The sequence below is a fragment of the Myodes glareolus genome, chromosome 12, assembly GCF_982192425.1.
Source record: "Myodes glareolus chromosome 12, mMyoGla1.1, whole genome shotgun sequence".
NCBI classification, from domain to species: Eukaryota; Metazoa; Chordata; class Mammalia; order Rodentia; family Cricetidae; genus Myodes; species Myodes glareolus.
Window position 1 is genome coordinate 84,574,043 of NC_142037.1, and position 23,520 is coordinate 84,597,562.

Genomic DNA, 23,520 nt, shown 5'->3' on the forward strand with positions numbered 1-23,520 from the left:
CAAAGAAACATTTCTGATAAATCCCTTTAAAAGTCTGCAGCATACATAGTACATTTTTATGTAACCCACAGGTCAAAAAGTAATTGTCTTGGGGTGTTAAAATGTTAACCTAAATGAAAATAAAAATACCATCTAGCAAATTTTGTGAGGTACAGGAAGATTACTTATAGGAAAATTTGCAGCATCAAATTTTATAATGAAACAGAAGAAATATTTAAAATTAATTATCACACTTTAAAGTGCAAAGAAAGGATGATCTAATTAAATTCAGGGTGGAACACTGATAAGATAATAAAAGTTCATGGGGAAATTAATGAAATTAAAGAAAAACTATCAAAAAATAATTCTTCGAAAATATCAAAACGTATGATGTAATTCTTGACAGAACAAATAAGTCCAGGAAAACAGTTAATGATGGCACCACTTTTAGTAGCTACTACTACTAGTGTTAAAAGATTGATCTGATTCATTATAAACATAAATTCAACAATTTAAATTAAATGGGCTGATTTACTAAAAGGTACAACCTCCAAATCAAAAAAAAAAATGAAAATGATTCCCTTGTTTTCCCATTACAGAAGAAAGATAATAAACAATAATTAAACATTTGATGAAAAGATAGTTGCAAGGTGGTGCTGGTGCAGGCCTCTAGTCCCAGCACATGGGAGGCAGAGACAGGTGGATCTCTGATTTTGAGGAGAGTCTGGTCTGAAGAGCTAGTTCCAGGACAGCCAGGGCCACACAGAGAAACCCTGTCTTGAAAATTCATTGACAGCACCACCATCACCACAAAAGGCAGCCTACACCAATGGTTTCACTAGAAAAGTTACCAGAGCCTTGTGTATAATATAATACTGATTATATGCAATCTCTATCCGTCAAATGGAAAACTGAAAAACACATCTCAAATTATTTTGTTAAGCTTCCCTGTAAACTAAAATTAGACAACACGTTACATAGAGAACTTCACAGCAATGTAATTTAAGGACACAGACACAGTTGGGCAGTGGTGGCACATGCCTTTACCCCCAGCATATTTAATCAGGAGGCAGAAGCAGGCTGATGTCTCTGAGTTCAAGACCAGCCTGATCTACAAAGCAAGTTCCAGGACAGCTAGAGCTCTTACACAGAGAAACTCTGCCTCAAAAAACCGAAATAAGTAAGTAGTTTGTAGGAGGAGGCCACTTGTTTGTTCCAGGGGGCTTAGCCCTGAAATAATGCCACAGAAACTGTGTTATTTAAATCACTGCTTGGCCCAGTAGCTCTAGATTCTTCTTGGCTAACTCTTCCATATTAATTTAACTCATTTTTATTAATCTGTGTATTGCCGCGTGACTGTGGCTTCCTGGTAAAGTTCCTTCTGGCTCTGGCGGGGCTTCATGGCTTTTCTCTGATTCTGCCTTCTTCCTCCCAGCATTCAATTTAGTTTTCCCCACCAAACTCTCTTCTACCCTATCAGGCCAAGCCAGTTTTCTTTATTCATTAATGGTAATCACAGCATACAGAGGGGAATCCCACATCAGTAAGTATATAAATAAGTAAGTAAATAGATAGACATAGAAATCATTAATGAATATTACCAGATCATGTACACTAAAGGAGAATGTGTCAAAATATGATTGCTGAGACCAAAATGGAATATGTCTCAAAACAGAGGCTGGTACAACATTTAAAACTCTAAAGCATTTTACTATACTTATGACCTGGATAATAGTAAGTTATTTCAAGTACATAAATTCTGTGAAATCCCACTAAAATCTCTGAAAGCTTTATTTTTGCATGTATAAGAAGTATACTTTTGTATTTTACATAGAAACTCAAAGCAGTTATGTTATGCAGTCAAAGCATTTTTAAGAACATACATGGGGTTCTCTGAGAATTAAAGTTTTATAAGTATGCAAGGCCTAAGACCCAAGATTGTTTACTGACAGCAAGAAAATAAACTTGACATTAGGCAGAATATATAGACAGATTTTAAGTAGTTGTTAAAGAAAAAACTTGATTAAATGCATTTAAATGAAATCAAACTCATTTTGTCTTTATTTGAAGCTGTTAAGAAGAATGAAAAATAAGCTGCTAATTGGAGAAAATATTTGCAAATCACTTTTTTGACAGCGACCTTGTGTCTAAAATCTGAAATTTTCAAATTTTAATACCAAAGAAAAACAACACAGTAATGAACATAAGAAGATACATGAACTGCAAATAAAGCAGGTTTTAAAATACCAAATATCAGAATCATTGGGAAAATGAAAATGAAACCACAAGGATGTTTCACTACAAATCTATTAGAATTATTAAAATCTAAAAGAAAATGGAAGAGAGGTAAGAGTAGAAGAATAGATGTGATATTCCAAGTTCTTAGTGGTTGTGGGTGGACCAACCCCTCTTGGTCGTGACTTCCTTGCTCACATTCTCCCTCCTTCTGCTCTTCAGCTGAACCTTGGGAGCTCAGTCCACTGCTCTGATTCTGGAGAGATGGCTCAGCGATTAAGCAGCCTTTAAAATGGTGTTTTAGGCTTGACTGTGGTGACTCATACCTTTAATCCCCGCACTTGGGAGGCTGAGTTAGCCACATCTCTGAGTTCAAGGTCAGCCTAGTTTTCAAAGTGAGTTTCAGGACAGCGAAGGCTACACCGAGAAACCTTGTTTTGAAAACAATAATAACAACAGCAACAAAACCAAAAACAGTGTTTTACAGAGGGGAAAAACATATTTGTGTACAATCATTTCTTCTAGTTGACCTATTTCAAGGAAATTCTAAAAAAATATTTGAAATTTATAGTAGTATGAACAAATCAGGTCATATTTTGGGGATAAATATAGCAAAAGTTCTCACTGTTATAGAGATAAGTGGTGCCTCATGGGAAACTAACAGTTGGTGAGAACAGTGTTTGTTGATGTTTGTAAGTATGTGTATGTGTTGAGTAATAATTCACACATAAAATGCATATCCATACATGTACATTAATATGTGAACATGTACTTTCCACTACACTTACTGAAAGGGTTGAGAAGTAGTGATACCTGAAGAAAAATAAGCACATTTAGTGTTCACATCTTGATTTTAAGTGCATTTGTTAAGTGACTTCTGGGAAGGCATGAAACAAGCATGGAATAGCAGACAACAAAAACTGTTCTATGCAAGTCTAGCTTGGTTGGCCAGTGAGTTTATGGGTTACTTACAAGAGTATTAATAAGTGATCATGTCCAGGAGTATGACTGACTCAAAGGTACTAGAAAGTCTTTCCCTGCATAATTAATAGCTCACAAAAGCTGCATCACCAAAGTTCCCTTCACACTTGCAATCAGTTTCTTCTTTTCTGACATTTGCTTCCTGTGCATAGGATTCTGGAAATGCACCTTGCGAGTCTTGTAATCTTCATGATCTTCCTTGGCCTTATATGTTTCATTAGCTTCATCAGTCTGAAGATCCCCCTTTCTCCCTTCAGGAGTAAATACCCCCTCTTGAAACAAGTCCTTTGCTGATTTAAATTTTAAATTAATTTAAATTAATATATGTAGCAGCTACTGTTCAATTCCATTTTATACAGTACATATCAATAAGCTCCAAATTCACACTGTGTAGTATATATTACCTAATAAACCCTGCATTTTAGTTAAAGTTAGTTCTAAGAGTTGCAGCTAGAAAATAGGTTCTATTGCACAGAGTGTTCATGTTTTTATACATTGAATTCTGAGATAACTTTAGATTCCCAAAGAAGCTGAAAACACAGGTCAGCTTCTTGCAGACCCTTCATCCAGCCTCCTCTATTGTCAACATTTTATGCACAACAATGCAGTTACAAATGAAAGAAAAACATTTTAAAGTTGATTTCAGCCTTTTCTGTGCATAGTTTTCATGATGTTTTGGTCCCTTTTCTTACAGTCCTCACATGTTTACTTATGATGCACTTCTTTAGAGCCTCCTTTGTGGTGCTTCAGTCCCATTTCCTCCTGGATTCTAAGCCAAAGAGGGGCAATTCATATTTGGTAGATTTGATTCTCAGTAAACATAATCCTTATGATATATACCCAGGAATTTTATTTCTTTATAAGATAGAATATTTGATAGGGAGAAAGGTGCTACCCTTTCCTCATTTTCCCTCCTTCTGTTCAGCAGAGGAAAGTATAATAATTTTTATTGGTATGTACCAATGTCAAATTAATTTTAAAATATTTTCAGTATAGAAAGCATTTTTATTTTCACTTGGAAGCAGTTACTGTGCATATAAAGGCATCCAATTTCTGTATTGCTCTCGGATGCCTTCTGTCCTAGGGTTTCTATTGTTGTTAAGAGACACCATGACCATGATAACTCCTATAAAAGAAAATATTTCATTGATGCTTACAATTTTAGAGATTTGGTCTATTATCATTATGGCTGGACATGGCAGCATGCAGGCAGACATGGTGCTGGAGAAGGAGCAGAGAGTGGAGAAGGAGCTACATCTTGACCTGCAGGCAACAGAAAGTAGTCTCAGACACAAGGCATGACTTGAACATGTATGAAACCTCAAAGCCCATCCCTGTAAAAAGCCAAATGGTCCTGTAAAAACTGATGGTCCTGTAGCTCCAGTGTCACTATAATATCAGTCCTCGAGCTGGGAACTAAGTCTGGAGACTTAAAAACACAAAGACAGACACAGACAGAGAGAGACACAGACAGGCAGAAAGTATATGCAAGGAGTCCTACATCTTACAGGCAACAAGAGTTAACTGATAGTCATGATGAGGGTAGCCTGAACAAAAGAGACCTCAAAGTCTACCCCCACAGTGACATACTTCTTCCAATAAGGTCACAACTCCTAACATTACCACTTCATTTGGGAGCCATTTTCTTTCAAACCAACACACAGAATATAACTTGAGGATGTGTGAGACCTTCACACTCCCACAGTGACACATGTTCTTTCTTTAACAAGGTCATTCTTACTCCAACAACCCTCCCCTCAAAATAGTACCACTCCTCATGAGCTTATGGGAATCAGTTATTCAAACTACCATACCTTCTAAGGACCTCACCAGTAGTCCAGGGAGAGGGCAATTTCACATTGCCCTTCTAAAATCCATCAGGAAGTGATGATTTAGTGGCAGTGACGACTATTTTTTCACATAACTCTCTATATCACTGTAGAAGCAAAACATTAGCTCACCCTAGGACTAGGTCTCAGAATTCTTCCCCAGGATTGAAGTTCTGATTTCATATTTTACTGTGCCTGGCTTCACCATGGCTGAGGCTGCAAAGAATGAAAGCAATCTTGCACATGTTGTCCCCACTGAATTGGCTGGGTCTTGTTTTGTTTTTCTCTGACATTTTTGTTTTGTGTGTTTGTTTTCCCCTGACTCCTTAGAACTTACTTGAAGGTCAATGGGCTTGTTATCAAGTATGCTGGATTATTAATTTAAATACTGAATTTCAGAGTTATGGGAATTAAAGTTTTAGAAAAGAAACACCCAAACTGTTCATTCCATAGAGTCAGGCTTGGAGGTTATTTTTTATGGCCAGGCCTTGATGTGGCCATGGGCTATGTAAAACCACCTTTAGACCTCAGAAATGTGAACCTGGTTCTGGGTCACATGAATTATGTGTCATACTATGACTCACAGAAGTGTATTATCATGATGGGAATGAATGACATGTCTGGGAGACAAAAGAAGTTTGGAGGAGCATCTCTGTACTTTGTGGGTTGAACAAAACATGAAGTCCTAATATTTGTTTTTACAAATGTGACAAGAAGAGATCACGCTGGAATAGAACTTAGGTTTTCCAGGACCACTTTGAGGAATAAACTCTGTAGATCTTTGTTTTCATTGATGATCCTTGGGGTCAGTATGGTATGGAGTATTTACTCCTATCCTGTATAAGTGTCCTTTATTTTTCTCTATTCTTTAGTATCTTTTTAAAAAATTCTATAATCTTTGATTCACAAAACTATCAAATGTTTACTATCTCTCTCTCTCTCTCTCTCTCTCTCTCTCTCACACACACACACACACACACACACACACACACACACATCTTCAAATTAGAATGTAAGGTATTCCATGCCATGTAAAAGAATCATGAACTCATTTTACTCTTTAATCACAATCACTAATGCCATAGTTATTTAGCTTCTAAGCAAATTCTACATCTTTTGCTGTTGATAAGAACCACCTTTTTATTGTGATTAACCATCAGAAGTGGCTCAAACGGAACTGGGAGAAGTGGCGATGCATGCAATTCACCTAATATATTAGTATCATTAAAGAGTCGATACAATGCTAAGATTCTTTATCAACTGAAAGAAACTTGTCTACTTCAAAAAGTTGGATTAACAGTGAATGAAAAAAAATAAAAATGAAAGGAAAGGGCATGATTCTCCCTGGGGTTCAATACCAGAAAAAATAAATAAAAAGGAAAAGAACATGACTGCTACTAGGTATGGTGGAGGAGAAGGATTATTATAGATAAAAGTGCGTAGACAGAGTCAGGGACATCTGAGAGGAGGTCAGAGAGGGGAGGGAAAAGGGAATCCAGTTGCAGTAGCCAGGATGCCCAAAGAGAGTAAATGAAGGGGGCCAGGTAACAAAAATGGTTGGATTATATAAGGAAGGGCAGCACAGTTCCTGGGCTGGAGAAAGGGATAATGTATGCCAGTAAGGAGGATCTTGTAGTAGGTAGGAACTAAGGGAGGACTGGAAGCCAGGTCCACTTTGGCATGTTAAATAGGCACTTCAGCCATTTGTCTCAGGATTGAAACCTAACAAACAGTTTTATAAATAGGCTGGATGTAGGACAGGCACAATCTCTTATGCTTATATATGATACCAAGTTAACTAACTTAACTGTGTAGCTAAACAGAACGCAGAGTGATACATGCGAATAAAATAAACTTAATTAAGGTTCTTCTGAGGATTATTTTGGACAAGTTCAGTAGAAAGAGAAACATGTACATAGACTGGGTTCCATGAACGGAAGTTCTAATCTTCAGCCAGTCATAGGTTCATGGTCTGCTGAACACAGTCAAATGGTCAGCCCCTGATTTATGCATTCTGAATGACCTCCTGGATGCTCTCCTATCACATCAAAAGGTTGTTGACATGAGTTTAATACTTTTACCTTATGAGGTCTATAATTTTAGACATTAAGACATAGTGCTATTACCTTGAATATGTAGGAATGTACTGCCGACAACCCATCAAACTGCTCAACTTCTAAAGTCCAGTTAAAGGTCAAGGAAGATCCAGAAGTGTCATATCTTATTCCCAGAATTTATAAACTATACTCTGCCACACAAGGTGACAAACATTGGTGGAAGACTACCTTAATATCTTCTATCATATAAGCTTGAGTTTGAAATCTGTACATTCTTGGACCAAGAATTTTATGTGATTTGAGCTTAGGGCTGACTAATGAATAGACAACAAAATCATCAATACGCTTTCTCAAACAGGACTTAATAAAGCCTGTGTTGATAGTCATTTAAATAGCATAGCCTACAAGCAAAATAATGATTGAAAACATGGATGACGGAGACAGTTCAATAAGAATATGACTCTTCTCCTTTAGATGAATGAACCAAATTTCTTCATTAAGAAACAAAATGGACACTTTAATGTATATGTTATTCCATGGTAATAATTAATATATGTATAAAAGAAATATCAGGATTGGATCTAGGTGGGTGAAAGATACCCACACGCCTGCCTGGGGTCATTTGCTCTGGGTGGATAGAAGAAATCACAGGTCTTCCCAATGCCTTGTGCCAACTGATTAGGTGCCATTATGGTGAGCGAATATGTGGTGGGATATGGGCAGAATGGTTTATATCTTATGGAGTTGGGTAGCTCTGAGGAGTCGACGGGAGGCAGAGCTGATGACTTGCCTGCCACCTGGGGCCATGATGATGTCTTGGCCTGGGCTGCTGCTACGGGCCATGTCTGGGTTGATGTCCATGACTCCTGTTCTCACCAAATGTTATAAGGATAGGGCTGCACAGCTGTAGCTTTCTTGAAAGCAGGCACTGTGCCTTACCTGGGCAGCACAGCGGAGCTGACCCATTTGGAAAGGGGTAGCAGGGGCCAGCTATCCCAGAGAGCATGAGAGTGGGAGAGCTGGTCCTGCCCCACATCTGTCATGTGGGGGCATGAGTGAGGGGAAAAATGTACACTCTGGTCTTTCATCACCTGTGGCAGGTAGGATAGCTGGCTCTGAGGTCATGAAAGCAGGAGAGCAGCACTATGGAGAGAGAGAGAGAGAGAGAGAGAGAGAGAGAGAGAGAGAGAGCCCTGCACCTCTTCTGGGCTGTACAGCAGAGTTGACCCTGTTGATGGGGCTGCAGATGAGCTGACCGAGGGTGTGAGAATGACCCCAACCCCTATCCTACTTCTTGCCTCTTGTCACCTGCTGCAGATGGGAAAGCTGGCCTCAGGGTCAAGAGAGCAGGAAATCTGTTCTGTCTCCTCAACCGCTACAGCACTCAGGAGAACAGATCCTGAATCTTGCCTGGGCAGCATAGTAGAGCTGACCCTGTTGGCAGGGGTGGTGGTGGTGGTGAACTGGCTCCAAGACTATCAGTGTAAGAGAGCTTGGTCTTGCCCTCATCTGTCCATGTGGTGACATGGGTGAGGGAAAGATACCCTATCCCATCCCCTCACCATATATGGCAGGAGGGAGAACTGGCCTCAGGGATATGAGGGCGGGAGAACTGGTCCTGTCTCTCACCAGTTTCTGCACTCAGGAGAGTGGGCACTGCATCTGCATCTTGCCTGGGTAACACAGTAGAACTGGCCCTAGTAGTGTGGGTGCAAGTAAGCCACCTGAAGGAGTGAGAGCAGGAACTGGTCCTACTCATTGCTGCAGGCTGCGTTAGATGAGCTAGCTGGGTCAGGCTGGAGAGCTTGCACTGGTGGTGAAGATGAGGGAAAATTAGTGGACTGACCAACCCAGCTACCAGCCAGGCTCAGAACCAGGGCTGTGAGTTGGCCCAACCCAACATCCATTCCATCTATAACCTGATAAAGCATGTGAAGGAGATAGTCCTGCAGATCCAAAGCTACAGAAACTCTAGGCCACAAGGCAATGGTAGGATATCCAAGAGGAGTCCCAGTGAGGACTCAGTACAAATAGCAGAAGCAACATCACTCTTAAGGGTTCTTGTTATGATAGACCCTTCCTTGGTTAAAAAAAAAATGTCTGAGTCTCACTAAATGCTGTTGATCTCCTAGGCCATGGTACTTGTGACTGCGGCAAGTGCAAGTGTGACATCGGCTGGTCTGGGGAAGCTTGCCAGTACCCAACCAAGTGTAACCTGACAAAAAAAATCAGCAACCAGATGTGCAGGAATTCTCAAGATGTCATCTGCTCCAATGCAGGTAAGAGCTACATTCTTGTACAGTTCTTCATTAAAATAATCCAACTTTGGACCAAGGCCTGGTCCTGCCTCAAAGTCATGTGCCGGACTTTGTTGACTCCCCATGGGAAGGTTTACCCTCTCTGAAGAGAGGATGGGGTTGGGATGGTAGGGAGAGGGAACTGGGATTGGTATGTAAAATGAGAAAAGTTTGTTTTTAAAAAAACAATAAATTAAAAAAGAGCTATCAAAAAAGAAAAAAATCAAAATTTGTATTTCAGTGGAATTTTATAGACATGCAAAAATGATGAACATCTGAATAAGTCTACTTTTGAGTATGCATTTTAAAATGTAATTTAGACAAATTGATGAGGAAAAGAAGCCATCTTGCTGGGACTTGCTAGCTTGAGAGTCTCCAGCTGTTTCTGTTGCATCCTTCAAGCAAGGTATTCACCAGAAATAAAGTTGTGTGGTATTTGTATAAATGGAGGGCAGTGATGTTGAGTGCTGGATTAAAGAGTTGATTAAGACTTACACGACTGATTTACTTATGTTATATTAGAGATCAAGAGTGCTTTGAGTTTATTCCGTAGCAGCAATGGAGCTGGAATTTTCAATATGACAGAAGTTTCAGATACTGGGTATGAACCTTCTTGAAAATACAGTGATAGCAAAGTTTTTTGTTTGCTTGTTTTTTGGTTTGGGTGTTTTTTCTTTTGTTGGTGTTTTGGGGTTTTTTTTGCAAAATATTTGTGTATTTCACAGGAGTTATTTAGAAATATTGTTTAGGAGTTAGAAAGAAATTGTTAAAATTAATTATCAAAACCACACAAAACAGAACAGTTGCAGTTTACAGTGCAGTGGTAGTTTAAAATAGTTTAATACTCTAATTGTAATTAAATTACCTCAGTGTGCACATGTGGGCCTCAAAGTCCCTCTTTCTCCACTGCATTAAACCTTAGCATTCAAATGAAAGTACTAAAATTTTGGTGCTTACATGCTGCCTGCAAGGTTCAGTTTCAATTGTTTTGATATGTAGTGTGAACTTTTTTTAGAGAGAAGGAGAGATTTTCAGCAACTATGAGTGCATGAAGCATCTTCATTTACTTAGTTAGAGAGTTGCTTGGTGTCAGCTTGTTTGGTATCCTGTTCTCATGGCTTTTGCTTGTTTCTGTACCAGCAAGAGAGGGAGAAATTCAAACTGGTGAGAAAGTACTGTAGGTCAGAAAGCTTTTTCAGCAACTCCACAGCATGCAAGAGTGTGTAACAGGCTCTGAAGAGCAGCTGCTTGTCTATTGTCATTAATTTACTTGTTGGTGTGTGTTTTGAGGCCATCTGGGTGGTTAAATCCAGAGGTACAAGATTTGTTCCACATGGTAAAGGCAAGCCTTTGAGTATTTGCACAAATTTTCCACCCCTGAAGCTTACATTGCTGGTGGGTCTCTTCTGTAATCAGAGCTGGGACTTTTCCACAGTCTGCTGTGACAAATTGCTTACTGTAGATTAAGCTCAGTCAGGGTGTTTTGCTAATGGAATTGGGACTGTATACAGAACAAGGGGTGTTAGGATGTATTAGGTCAGAATGAACAGGCTGAGCAGTTAGGTCAGACTGCGTTCAAGACAGTCTCTTCAGTTCTCTGCTTACTGTATCTTTTCTTTGTTTTCAGTATAATTTCTTTAATTCATAGTCATCCGTCAACACACACACATATGCATAACACATACATGTATACGCATAAGCATATACATAAAACATACATACAAATAAACACACATAAACACACACAAATAAATGTTATTGAATCTGAAAATATTTTTGGAAATATGACTTGGCACATGAAATATTACATGAAAGAGAAAATATGCAGAATTGCCTTTCTTTTCCTCTGAGACAAAGTCTTACTCCTTGGGTAATCTGGAACTTGCTATACAGACCAAGTTAGTTTCAGCTTCCGTGGGATTAGCCTGCCTTTGCTTTGCAAGTCTGGTATTAAGGGTGTGCAATAATGTTCCTGGCACAAAATAGTCTTGATAGATGATAAAGCATATTTGATAAAGTAGAAAGTATATTTTAAGATATTTGTAGCCTCTTTTCTAAGATTGATAAATACTTTCGTGCAAATTGCCAGCTCTAGTGTCACGTGGTCCATGACTCAATGATGTCCTGCATAGCAACACCTATTTCTCACTAGATCTAATCTAGGGACAGGGTTATGGTGTAATCTTTTCTGTTTTCTCTTACTCTTACTATTTCCATAGATTTTGGCTTCAGAGTACTGATAATTTTATACAAGCACAAACAAAATATACCTATACTACATCCCCCCTTTTATTATTTTTCTTTTAGGGTGTATGTGTGTTAATGTTGTTGCTGTTTTAAATATTTTGAGGTAAGGTCTTATTGTGTAGTCCAGACTGGGTAAGCTCTTGCTACAGTCCTGATTAGACTCAAACTTAGTATGGTCTTCCTGCCACTGTCTCTACTGCTGGAATCACAGGCATGTGCCACTATGCTCACTGTCTTAAGATTGCTATTGCTGTGCAAAGACACTGTGACCACGGCAACTTTTATAAAAGAAAACATTTAATTGAGGTGACTTGTCCATTATCATCATGACAGGGATTATGGCAGTATGCAGGCAGATATGGTACTGGCTATATATTGATCTTAGGGTAACAGGAAATGTACTGTCTCACTGGGCATGGCTTGAACATATAAGAGATTTCTACACCACATCCATAGTGACACACACACATTCCAACAAGACCACACCCAATCTAACAAGACCACACCTCCTAATAGTGCCACTTCTTTTGGGACCATTTTGTTACAAATCATCATACCAACTGTCCAATTATTTATTTTCTTTAATGAAATGTTGCTCAGATTGGGCTCCGCGATGCTTCCTCACAACATCAATATATTTTCTTATTTGCCTAATTCTATACTACCTACATCTAAAATTGTTTTTTAAGAAGTGTTCATAGATACAACTATACTAAATAAATGTACAAGAACAAAAATGGACTTGGTTTCTTTTCAACCCCATTCACCCTCACCCCACCCTAACTATGCCTCAGGCTAGGGGTGTAGTCAAAGCTATTTTCATAAATTAATTGATTTCCTTTTAAACTCTTTATAGGGTGCCCATGTCACTCATTTGAAATACAATTGATCTTACTCATTTGTTTGCTTTTACTTTTAGGGCTTTTTGGTTAGCCTTTATTTCCTTTAATATTAATAATAGATTATTGGATAGAGTATGAAGAGGGGTCCAAAGTCAACACGGTGCAGAAGGCATATTCAGAGATTCATCACAGTCTTTGGTAAAAGAGAAATTCTCTCATCTGGGAAGTATTAACATCATAAGGAGCTAGCTTTGCTGTTTTGGGCTTTCTCCCCCCTCCTACCCTTGAGCCATCTGCTGTCTTTCAGTATTTTGTTAATGTTGTATTTTTTAGGGCAAGGTATGCACAGTGCCTATGCAAATATATAGAGCCCAAAGCAATATGTTGGGTATTTTATTGTCTTAACAGGGTTTTTCATTGACTGGGAAGGTTACCAATTAACTTGTCTGTCCAGCAAGCTCCTAGGACCCCTTTCTCTGTCTTCTAGTGCTGAGGTAGCAGACAGACAAAGCTTTTGTCTGTTTATTTTATTTATTTATTTATTTGTTTGTTTATTTGTTTATTTATGTGTAGATGCTAGGAATTTGAACTCAGGCCCTCATGTTTGTAGAGAAAACATCCTTACCCACTGAGCTCCAGAACCAGTGTTTTTCTTTTACCCTTCACATACAAGGCAGCAAGATCACTATGTTATTTAGCTGTCTGCATCTGTCACTCAACTCATCATGAGAGTTGGCTGTTTGAGAGTCTTGCCTATGTTTCTTTCAATAGCTTATTACTGAGTTTTTCTGTGCAATGCCATTTACTCAATTTTAGTCCTATACTTACGCATTTAGAATGTCTATTATTTGGAAATTATAAATAATAATCCATGGCTTTATTTGGCCTATCTGCGTTTTAATTCTTTGGAGATCTTATTATCAGATTAAATATCAGGAGTGAGATTTCTAGGCCAAAAGGAAAAGTTTTATTCAAATTGACATATAATCCTTGCCCTCACATTTTGTCTTGATGTCTAAGTCTTTTGCTTCCCTGTCCTGGCTAGTTTTGACATGCCGGAATGGAGGGAACTTCAACTGAGAAAATGATCTGGCTGTAAGACATTTTCTTATTTATTGCAGGCAATGCAATCCCTGGGCTGGTGGTTCTGGGTGTTTTCTTTATTATTATTATTATTATTATTATTAGTAGTAGTAGTAGTAGTAGTAGTAGTAGTAGTAGTAGTAGTAGCAGCAGCAGCAGCAGCAGCAGCAACAACAGTACTGGGTTCTTAACAAAGCTAGGTGAACAAATCATGAGAGGTAAACCAGTGAACAGCAGTCCTCTAAACCTCTGCATCTCCTGGGTCCAGTTTCCTGTGCTGATCTCCTTTGATGATGAACTGTAATGTGTAATTCGAATAAGCCATTTCCTCCTATCATGGTGTTTCATCACAGTGATGATAGAAACTCTAACTAAGACAACTCCATTAGTAGATTTGTCTTTTCTTATAATTTGGTTCTCTGGAAGCAACTTGGTTATAAAAGAGGGAGAGGGTAACCACTGTGGGGCATAAACTGAAAGGCACATTTAGAAGGAACTGAGAACAAAATCTTCAGAAGCTTCCTCTATACCAGAGCTAGAACAAAACCTTCAGAAGCTTCCTCTATACCAATATGCAGATCAAGGTGAAGACTCAGTACCTTAGAATGGAATGAAGATTGGTGCTCAAGTCTAGCCACCATAGAGAGAACCAGCTTTGTTAGGCAGCAGAAAAAACTAGAGCTAAAATAACCAAGTACAAAGCTACCAGTCCTGGAGTGTGAATGACTGGCACCAAGGGTGAGATGTGGATGACACAGCAGGAAAACAATAGTCTGGCACTTCTGCTCGGGCTTCCATCTGCCATGTTTTGGAGGCTCAGATGTGAATTTTGCTGGATGGTGAGACAGGAAGTCTCTAAGCTGTTGGAGACTTCCCACTCTGGTGAGGAATGGTTCACATATGTGGATGGAAATGAGCCTGCCAGCAGAAGATATCAGTGAGGAGTCATGAAACTTGGGAGGTAGTGACAGTTCCTGCCCATCTTTCTGGAGGGAAAAATGTATCCATCTCTCACCAAACTATTCTCTGCTGCAAACCACGGCAGGCTTCTGGTATTCCAGGAAAGTTTAAAATCCTTAGCCAGTGTTCTTCAACTCTGCCACATGTATTCATTATACCCTTTCATCCAAATTCATTAGAGTCTTAACTAGTCTGTTTCTTGCATCATAATTATTGATTCCTTTTTCTCACAATTACAAGGCTTTTTGGTGTTTTAATTCACTTATTGGAATTTTCTCTATTTATCAACTGTAACTTAAGAATTTACTTCTTTCTAACACATTTCTATACTTGCAGGATCCATCATTTTTGTATAACACTTGCTTTGAATCTGTTATGAATAGTTTTCTGTTGTATAGTTTCTGATTTCATATGTGTGTATTATATATTTATAAAATATAGAGGTTTACATTTATATCATCTGTATTTTTCTTTCTGGCCTTTGATTTGTCTGATTTTTTTTTATCTTATTACCTTCTATAGTACTTTGGCAATAACATAATAGGTCACACAAAAGCTTAATGACTAAATACGTGGGTGAAAGAGACAGCAAGAGGAGATGTGAAAGTAAAAGAGAAAGGTGATAATGAGAGAAAAAAATAAATGAAGCAGTAATGAAATTATGGCATTATATTTCAAGTAATATTTATAAGCTAAAATAGGTTTCAGAAAAAAGTAGGACAAGATAATTGAGTTTAATCAGATTCACTGGAGTACCCTCAACGTACAAAACAACAAAGTCAGATTCTGCAAAATAACTGTTCATTTGTGGTTTTGTGAGAGGAGGCCCTCTTACAGATTGCAGATGATCTGTATAGCAGATGCATGTGGAAGGCATGAAAATAAGAATTCTGTCAAGGTCCTTAGACACAAGGTGATTCTGGAAAAGATATTTGGAGTATGATTAATGCACTATTGTTTTAAATAGAGAAGAAGAAAGATTCATGATTTTCTGAAAGCCTCTTATGCACCAGGTACAGCAGAACCTTCAGAAGGGAAAAGTTGCTGGATTTCTCACTCAGCCTCACAGTTATCCTGTGAACAAGAGATTATGTGAACATGTGCATCTGAGGATGAGAAGTAGAAGTGATCTCAATCTAAATAATTCTTAACAAGATAGGATCAAAACTTGTATTTGACTGTAATTGTACCTGAATGGAAAACCCATGTTCTTCCCTGTTACCATGCATACAATAGTTATCATATGTACACTCAGGCCCAATATCATTCTTGATTTCTCTTAAACCCCCTCCATACTTTATATTTAACTGACCACTGAATGCTGACTGTTTTTCCCAACAACCTCTCAAATATGCCTGTATTTTCTCAACTCTCTGTCATTGTTTACCCAACTATAGTGCCATCCTATAGCAACCTTTCATTTCCTTATCATTAATTTCTTAGTATCAGTTTCAGTTCATGTTCTATGCAACAAAAAACTACCTAATCTATATGTTTGTCTTGTATTCCTTGTGAAATTACAGATGTTAGAGACCTTTAACATCAACTACACTGCTTTTAGAAGATTCTGTCTAGTAATTTTGTTTGATGATACTTTTCAGGTGTATTTACTTGTTCTTCAACCACTGAGTGTAGCCCGAATTCTAGTTGTTCTTAATAATCAAAACGTGTAGTCAGATATTAGGGCGTGAAAGCTGAGTGATCAGAGAAACAGAAACCTTTTACCTTACTAACTTCTCAGACTGAAGGGGAGATAATGTCTCTGAATCCTCAGACTGCATTTGCATCTGTCTTCTCTGGCCTTATATTCCTCTTTCTGCCCAACCATATCCTTTCCTGTCTCCACCTCTCTAGGGCTGAATAAAAGGCATGAGACTCTCCAGTACAGGTATTAAAGGTGGGAGCCACCACCACCTGGATCTGTTTATCTTTTAGACTGGATCAATCTCACATAGACCAGAGTGGCCTTGAACTCACAGAGATCCCTCTGCCTCTGCCTCCTGAATGCTGGGATTAAAGGTGTATGCCACCACTGCCTGGCCTCTGTGACTAACTAGTGACTTAGCTCTGTACTCTGATCTTCAAGGAAGCTTTATTTGTTAGATGACAAACAAAATATCATTACAACTGAGGCTTTGCTTTTATGTCTTATTTATTTATTTGTTTATCTGTTTGTTTGTTTGTTTATTCCTCAGCACCTTCTCTTTGACCTCCAGCTCTCAGTTAAATTTCCTCACTATGAGCTTTTGTAGCACTTACACTTCACTATTCATTTTAACACACTTATTCCCTATGGATGACTTGATTGCCTTTTGAATTTTTAGACATTAGGACCATCCTGGTAACTCGTAAAGTGTTAACTTTCACAAGTCAATTGCCATGAGGATCAATTCAAAATGGAAAGCTTTTTGTTAGAGAAAGACATCTGACTTGTTACTATCAAATAAAATGCTGCTTTCAGTAAAATGACTCTTGTGAGGTGTAGTTAAACACTCTGTTGGGGGTGAGTATGTGACTTGTGGGAGACCCAATGTTTTCAGGATCTCCAGTATTCTCTGATGTGCTTTGAGATTCTGTTGAGGTCCCAAGAATCTGTACCTAAGAAAACCCACTGTGGTCCTGTCATCCCCAGAACAAGAATATCAGCTAATACTGAAATGTGGCACCATCACTGGGCATACACTGTTTATTTGCATGTTTACTGGTATTTATTATTTTATATTCATCTAAGTATTTATTATATGAGTAGTTTGGTCCAACATGAGGTAAAATATTGAACAAATACTGGTGGATAAGATGAGCAAGATTCCCCTAGTCAGAAATTCAAAAATGTCTTAGTTCCCTTTGATACAGTTAGACATTCATTCAGTACGTGTTTTAAAAGATAGAAATAAAGACCCCCATGTTTTGAGGGGGGTCACATTGGTGCTCATTAAAGTATCGGAGGTCAACAGTAATAACTGTGAAGTACATTTTTGTGCCACAATAACCTCAAAAACAAGTAGTGTCCCCTTCCACCTCACCATAACAACAGAAATGTTTAATTGGAACCTTGGAACATTAAATTGGCTTTTCTCTACCTACTTGAAAGAAATATGGGAAAGCGTTGTTAATTATAATTTCTAGTGTGTAACATTCTTCTCACTGTCTCACTGCTTCAGGTACATGTCACTGTGGCAGGTGCAAGTGTGATAATCCAGATGGAAATGGACTCGTTTATGGCAAATTTTGCGAGTGTGATGATAGAGAATGCATAGATGATGAAACAGAAGAAATCTGTGGAGGTAGGTTTGTTAAGCGTAGAAAGTTACAGTCCCTGTTAGTCATGTGTTTCATTCTTTCATGTCATGTGTATGCTTTCTTTTATATAAACTTCCCCTCCAATTCAGTTTGAACTTGTGCTTAGAAACATATCAGGTAAGCAGAGTTAAATGAAGACCTTCAGAGTATGAGTATTCTAGAACTATTTAAATCTAAAACTAGATTGTCCCCAGAGGAGAGCAACATTACTGATGCAGTAAGCCAGCAGCATGACTCTGAAGTAGCCCTACTAGGATAGCATTTCTTTAAAAATACTGTCTTTTATTTTTTCCTTATCTCTTAACTGTGTTAGTTTTATTTTTTTTCTAAATCATAAGTCTTTAAATAGTTCCATGCCCTAATGGGGACAGTGGAGTATGCTGGTATGGTTAGCCTAATTTAGCTTCCTAGCATCTCCTAGACGTAGATAATACCATCCCTCCTAACAGTTTCTGTGTCACCATCGTTGAGTAAATTTTTTCTCTTGCATTAATTTTTATCCATTCCTTATCATTAAGGGCTGTAACACATGCCTTGTATGCACTATATTATGCCTTATGATACCAGAAAGAATCACTCTGCAATTGTATCTACTCAAAGAGTGGGAACAGAGACATAGGTAACAGCCCAGGGCAATCCCACCTGTATGATAGCTTCCATACTGGTGTCTGTCTGACACAAGAACTGTGTTTCTGACCCTTCACCATTTACATTACATGTCTGCCTTGGAGTTTACAGGTCCCTGAGAAGAGCACCTTCTCATCATATGTTCTTTAGTTTGCTTTCTGCTCATCTCATGGTAAGCCCTTGCCCAGAATGTCCATTTGCAGCCTTGGCTGGTACAATGAAATGGTAGTAGAGAACAGCGTGTCAGAGTCACTTTAACTAAGTAAACCTTTGTGTACTCTATATAAAAGTATTCTATCCTACTTAATCAAGTCTGACATATCCTAGCAAGGTCAGGGCACTAGAACCCAGAGATCAAAGTTCCAGGAAGTCATCACAGCCGTGTGACAGGTTGCCAGTTTATTAACATTATTGTGGCTTGCAGATAGTCGTGTAGGGTTATCCAAATGTTCTTATTTTAAACTGAAATGACTTATGTCCCTGGTCATCTGCATGCACAACCAGGATAAATAAATGCAAAGAAAACTCTTCTGAGTCACCATCCTAGGCCATATTCTAGAACATTTTTGAAAAACTTTAGTTCAAGTTGCAGTTAAATTACCTACGGACATTAAGTAGTTACAATCTGAGTGTTTTATTCCAACCAATGATCAGTAAAGTGTAAGAGAAAATGTTTTGGGACCAATGAGTTTTGATATACATCCTTGAGGAGAAGATGATTTGTATATGCAAATTAAAAATGAACTTGAAACCATGTAATAGGATATGTTTAGCTTTCACCTTTGTTACTTGGTGTCTCCGCTTGTTTGGAATTGCATTGTCTCTAACCACAGATGCCAGTATCCAGTAACACTCTGTGGGAGTGATGCTGCTCAGAATCCTAGAGCTTTCCATGTGCCATTCGCATCTCAACAATCTGTTGAGAAAGGATTTTATAGCCTATCATTGACACTACACAGGAAAAATTATTTTCCTCTACCAATTTATATATACAGTACAAAGTTTTGTTTGTTGCCTAGGAGATGCACTCTCCTGAATCTTCTGTTGTCCCCATGTCTTTTCTCACTCTTCATTTGAATTATTTTCCATATCTGCATTAAAGTGTAGCTTTACAGGAGTTTTATTTTCTAGTTAACCTCTTATTCCTTTTTTTTTGAAAATGGATTCTTCTCTCATACAATACATCCTAAGCACAGTTTACCCTACTTCCCCTCTCCCAGCTCCCCTCCCCTCTCCTCTTTCCTAGATCTAACCCTTATCTTTCAGAATTAGCTCCTTATCTTAATGATTATTTTTAAACAAACTCGTTTTGAACAATAAATTTTATAAGTAATCTAAGAGCTTACATATAAAGTATGGATATTTATTATAATTTATTATTAAAAGGACACCATAATGTTACAATAAAAATTAAACCAGTAAGCACTTAAAAAGCAGCCTAGCAGGCACATTTTCATGGCCATGCCAGAGTTACATAGTAAAGAAGGAAATGGAAGAATAAATATGGTAGTCAGAGTCTCACAAAATACAAGCTTTTATGATTAAGAAAGTCTAGAATAGAAAATAAAGAGGACATTCATCCATGTTTGAGTGAAATAATTATAAAGATGAAGGCACACAGAAAACGAATTTGAAGATATTTTGAAGCATTTTGGAGAGGGACAGATAGATGCTCAGGATAGAAGTGTGATGGCAGTTTGTTGAAGATAGTTTCATGGGTTATCCAAGTGAAAATGTGAAAAATTATAGCATGGTGGCGATTACAGTGTGGGATTTTTGCTTAGTTCTCATTTATATTCTCTTGACACAAGAGTGAGAGTCTTATTGTCAGACCAAGAAAGCATTGCACTTTATTGGTTTAACTTGGAACTTTCCACATGGTGGAACACAACAGTGTGTGTACTAGGCTTTTTGTTTTGGCCACCAACCAGCTCCCAAATAATGACATGTAGTCTTGTTAATAGTTTTGAATGCTCAGTCTAGCTCAGGCTCATTTCCGACTAGCTCTTTTAATTTAACCTGTTTCTGTTTTTTTGTGTTTTGCCTTGGGGCTTTTTGCCTTTCTTTATTCTATATGTCTTTCTTTTCTTCTTATTCTGTGGCTGGCTGGGTGGCTTGCCCTGGCATTGCCCTCTCTCTCGTCCATCTCTCCTTCTTCCTGAACCTACATTTCTCCTCTCATTTATTCTCTCTGCCTGCCAGCCCTGCCTGTCCTTTCTCCTGCCTAGTTATTGTCCATCTAGTTTTTTATTAGACCAATCATGTACCTCAAGCAGGTAAGGTGAAACAGATCTTTACACAGTTAAATGCAGCATAAACAAAAATAACACACCTTTACACAGATAAAGTAATATTTTGCAGCATAAACAAATGAAACACATCTTTGCCTGGTTAAATAATATTCAAGTCAACAGTTTTTGGGCCATAGTGGAATTAAAGGATGAAATATTTCCTCTACTTTAGAATGTTTCCTCATGAATAAAGCATATCTAAGTAAATGTGCACTGCTACTTTCTTAATAGTTGATTGCAAATCAAACATTTAAATGACTGTTTCAAGAAACACCCACACAATAAGGCTTGCATATATTCAAGTGATACATGTACTTCAAATGGTACTGGACTTCCATAGTCAATCATGTCATTTCTTTACAAATACTTTCTTTGTAATCACTTTCTGTGTAGGCCAAGGCAAAGATATATTGGCTGACTTTATTTGTATTATACAGATATGAGTTCAACTGGAAGAAAAAAATACATAAGTTGGTTATTTTTAGCAAGGTTCTGGGAGCCCTTGTTATTTACAAAGGCAAAAAATTATTTTGAAGAGATAGAAAGTTAATGCTACTTTAAAAAGTTGCTATTTTCCTCACTGTATAAAATTCTTTTTGGGTAAAGGCCATGGGAAGTGTTACTGTGGAAACTGTTACTGCGAGGCTGGTTGGCATGGAGATAAATGCGAATTCCAGTGTGACATCACCCCCTGGGAAAGCAAACGAAGATGCACATCTCCAGATGGCAAAATCTGCAGCAACAGAGGTGTGTCACTCATATACATTACTACATAACCGGGTGGTAAACAAAGCTCATCGCAGATAAGACGTCTTCTCGTTGCATTTCCTTCAGCGTGGGAGTGATATTATTCATAATCACTTGCTTTGCTAGAAATCCACATTGACACAAATAATCTTTTTGTTCTTGTTCTTCACTGACTAGATAAAGAAAACATAAATTTGCTGTCATTCTTTAAGCTTTTTTTTTTTTTTGAGCAAATAGTTAGCATGGGGACTGGAATTTTGCTGGCATCTGTCCAAAACTGCTCCAGCACAGCTAAAAGGCAATTCCTGGAGATGTTGTGCTAAATGTCTCTTGACTAACAGAGCCATCAGCAACATGAGTGTCTGATTATCCAGAGGGCAGTCAGAAAACCCTCCTGTCTTACTCATGACTAATGGAGGGCTTGGCTGCAATGCAGTATTGGTATTAATGAATTTAACTCCTGCGATATTAAAACTGTATGGAACACAATACATAACAGAAACCATGCACCAAATAATCCCATGAGTTGTAGACTGACCTTAAACATAAATTGTAAATACTTATTAATATCAAATATAGTTTATATTTATTAACAATTGATATGAAATCAAAATTAAACATTTTATTAATATTGTCTACCTGGTTGTAAATGAGTGGCTTTTTTGCTTTCTTTGAAACTATTAAAATAGAAAGTTGTAAGCCCTCTTTTTAATTTCTATAAAGGTACAAGTCATTTTAAAAGACAATGTTCATATGTTTGTAGGGAAATCCTTGATATACTGTCTTAAATATTGATAAATAGAAAAGAGTTAAGAGTTTATAGAAGATGGAAATAAAAAATCCTGGGTTTACTTCAAAAAAAGCAATTGGAACCATCTGTTTATATGAACTGTTTTCTACTACAAATCACACTAACTCACATTGTGTTCCTAAGCACCTCTCTTCTGCCTAAACCTTTGTATTTGATTGGCTTCAGATTCAACATTTGTAGTATATCCAACCACATCCTCAAAACCTTCAGATTCTGCATACTTCATTGCCAATTATAACCTGATATCCAAAATAATTTGAACTCACAATTATGGTCCCACCTAGAGCTCTTAGTAATAATTGTTTGCATAGTCAGCCCTTGTCACGCTTATCATGAATTTTCTATGGTATTTCTTGTTCTCTGTCTTTGCCTGTCTTATATTAGGCATATTTAAACTTTTTGACTTGATGCCTAAGAACTGGTTGTATGTTTGTCGGTGAAATTTTGCCTTCTATGTGCATACGTATGGATAACTTGCTTCACTATTTTAGTCTTTTTGAGATTTTTAGGTTGTTTTGTTTCCAATACAAATTTCATGCTTGCATGTTTTAAATATATTTTTTTTATTTTAATAATTACATTTCAGATATTTTGAATAGGAATTAATTTATTCATATCCTGGCTTTATTTTGTAATTTAAAGTTTTAGTCAAATTGTTACTTGTTTTTATTTAAAGAAATAATGAAGAGATTTATTTCTTTTTATCCCATATAATTTATCTGTTACTTGCCTAAAGAGTTACAATCTATGCAAATAAAATATTAGTGACAAGAAATACTTTCCAATAGAAAATTTTCCACCTGTGCAGTTTCAACTCTTGGTTCTGTCTCACACACCTAATGTGCACAGTATTCCTTCATAGGTGCCCAGGCCTCTACCATGCTGACATATTGCCACATTCGGTTTCCATAGTCTACCTCTTAGGCTGGCTAAATCATGTCCCTCCCAGAGACACCTGCATTGCCTACTCCTAGCACTTCATTCACATTCCAATTCTCAAATCCTTAAGCCATTTACATTTTACTTCACAAAATGGTGATAATGATTGTTGAGTTTGCTAGTTCTTCTGTTACCTTTGCCTTCACCTTTTTGTCAAATTGTTTCCAAGTTTCCTGCAAACAAAAATAATATTTTTTAATATTTGCTTTGAGATAAATTAACACAACGTTAATGATTTATTGAATACTCTCACATAATTATAGAAAACTTTTATTTATTAAGACATCTCTGTCAT

At 37.6% G+C, this 23,520-nt stretch overlaps 1 protein-coding gene across 1 annotated transcript in view; it reads left to right on the top strand.

Moving 5' to 3' along the window:
- The window catches only part of Itgbl1 (integrin subunit beta like 1), a 201,941-nt gene that overhangs the window by 81,056 nt on the left and 97,365 nt on the right, over positions 1-23,520 (top strand). Inside the window, exons 3-5 of the mRNA XM_048421997.3 lie at positions 9,214-9,360; positions 17,672-17,794; positions 21,335-21,475. Of these exons, the coding sequence (XP_048277954.3) occupies positions 9,214-9,360; positions 17,672-17,794; positions 21,335-21,475 (411 nt within the window). The remainder of the gene's footprint in view (positions 1-9,213; positions 9,361-17,671; positions 17,795-21,334; positions 21,476-23,520) is intronic.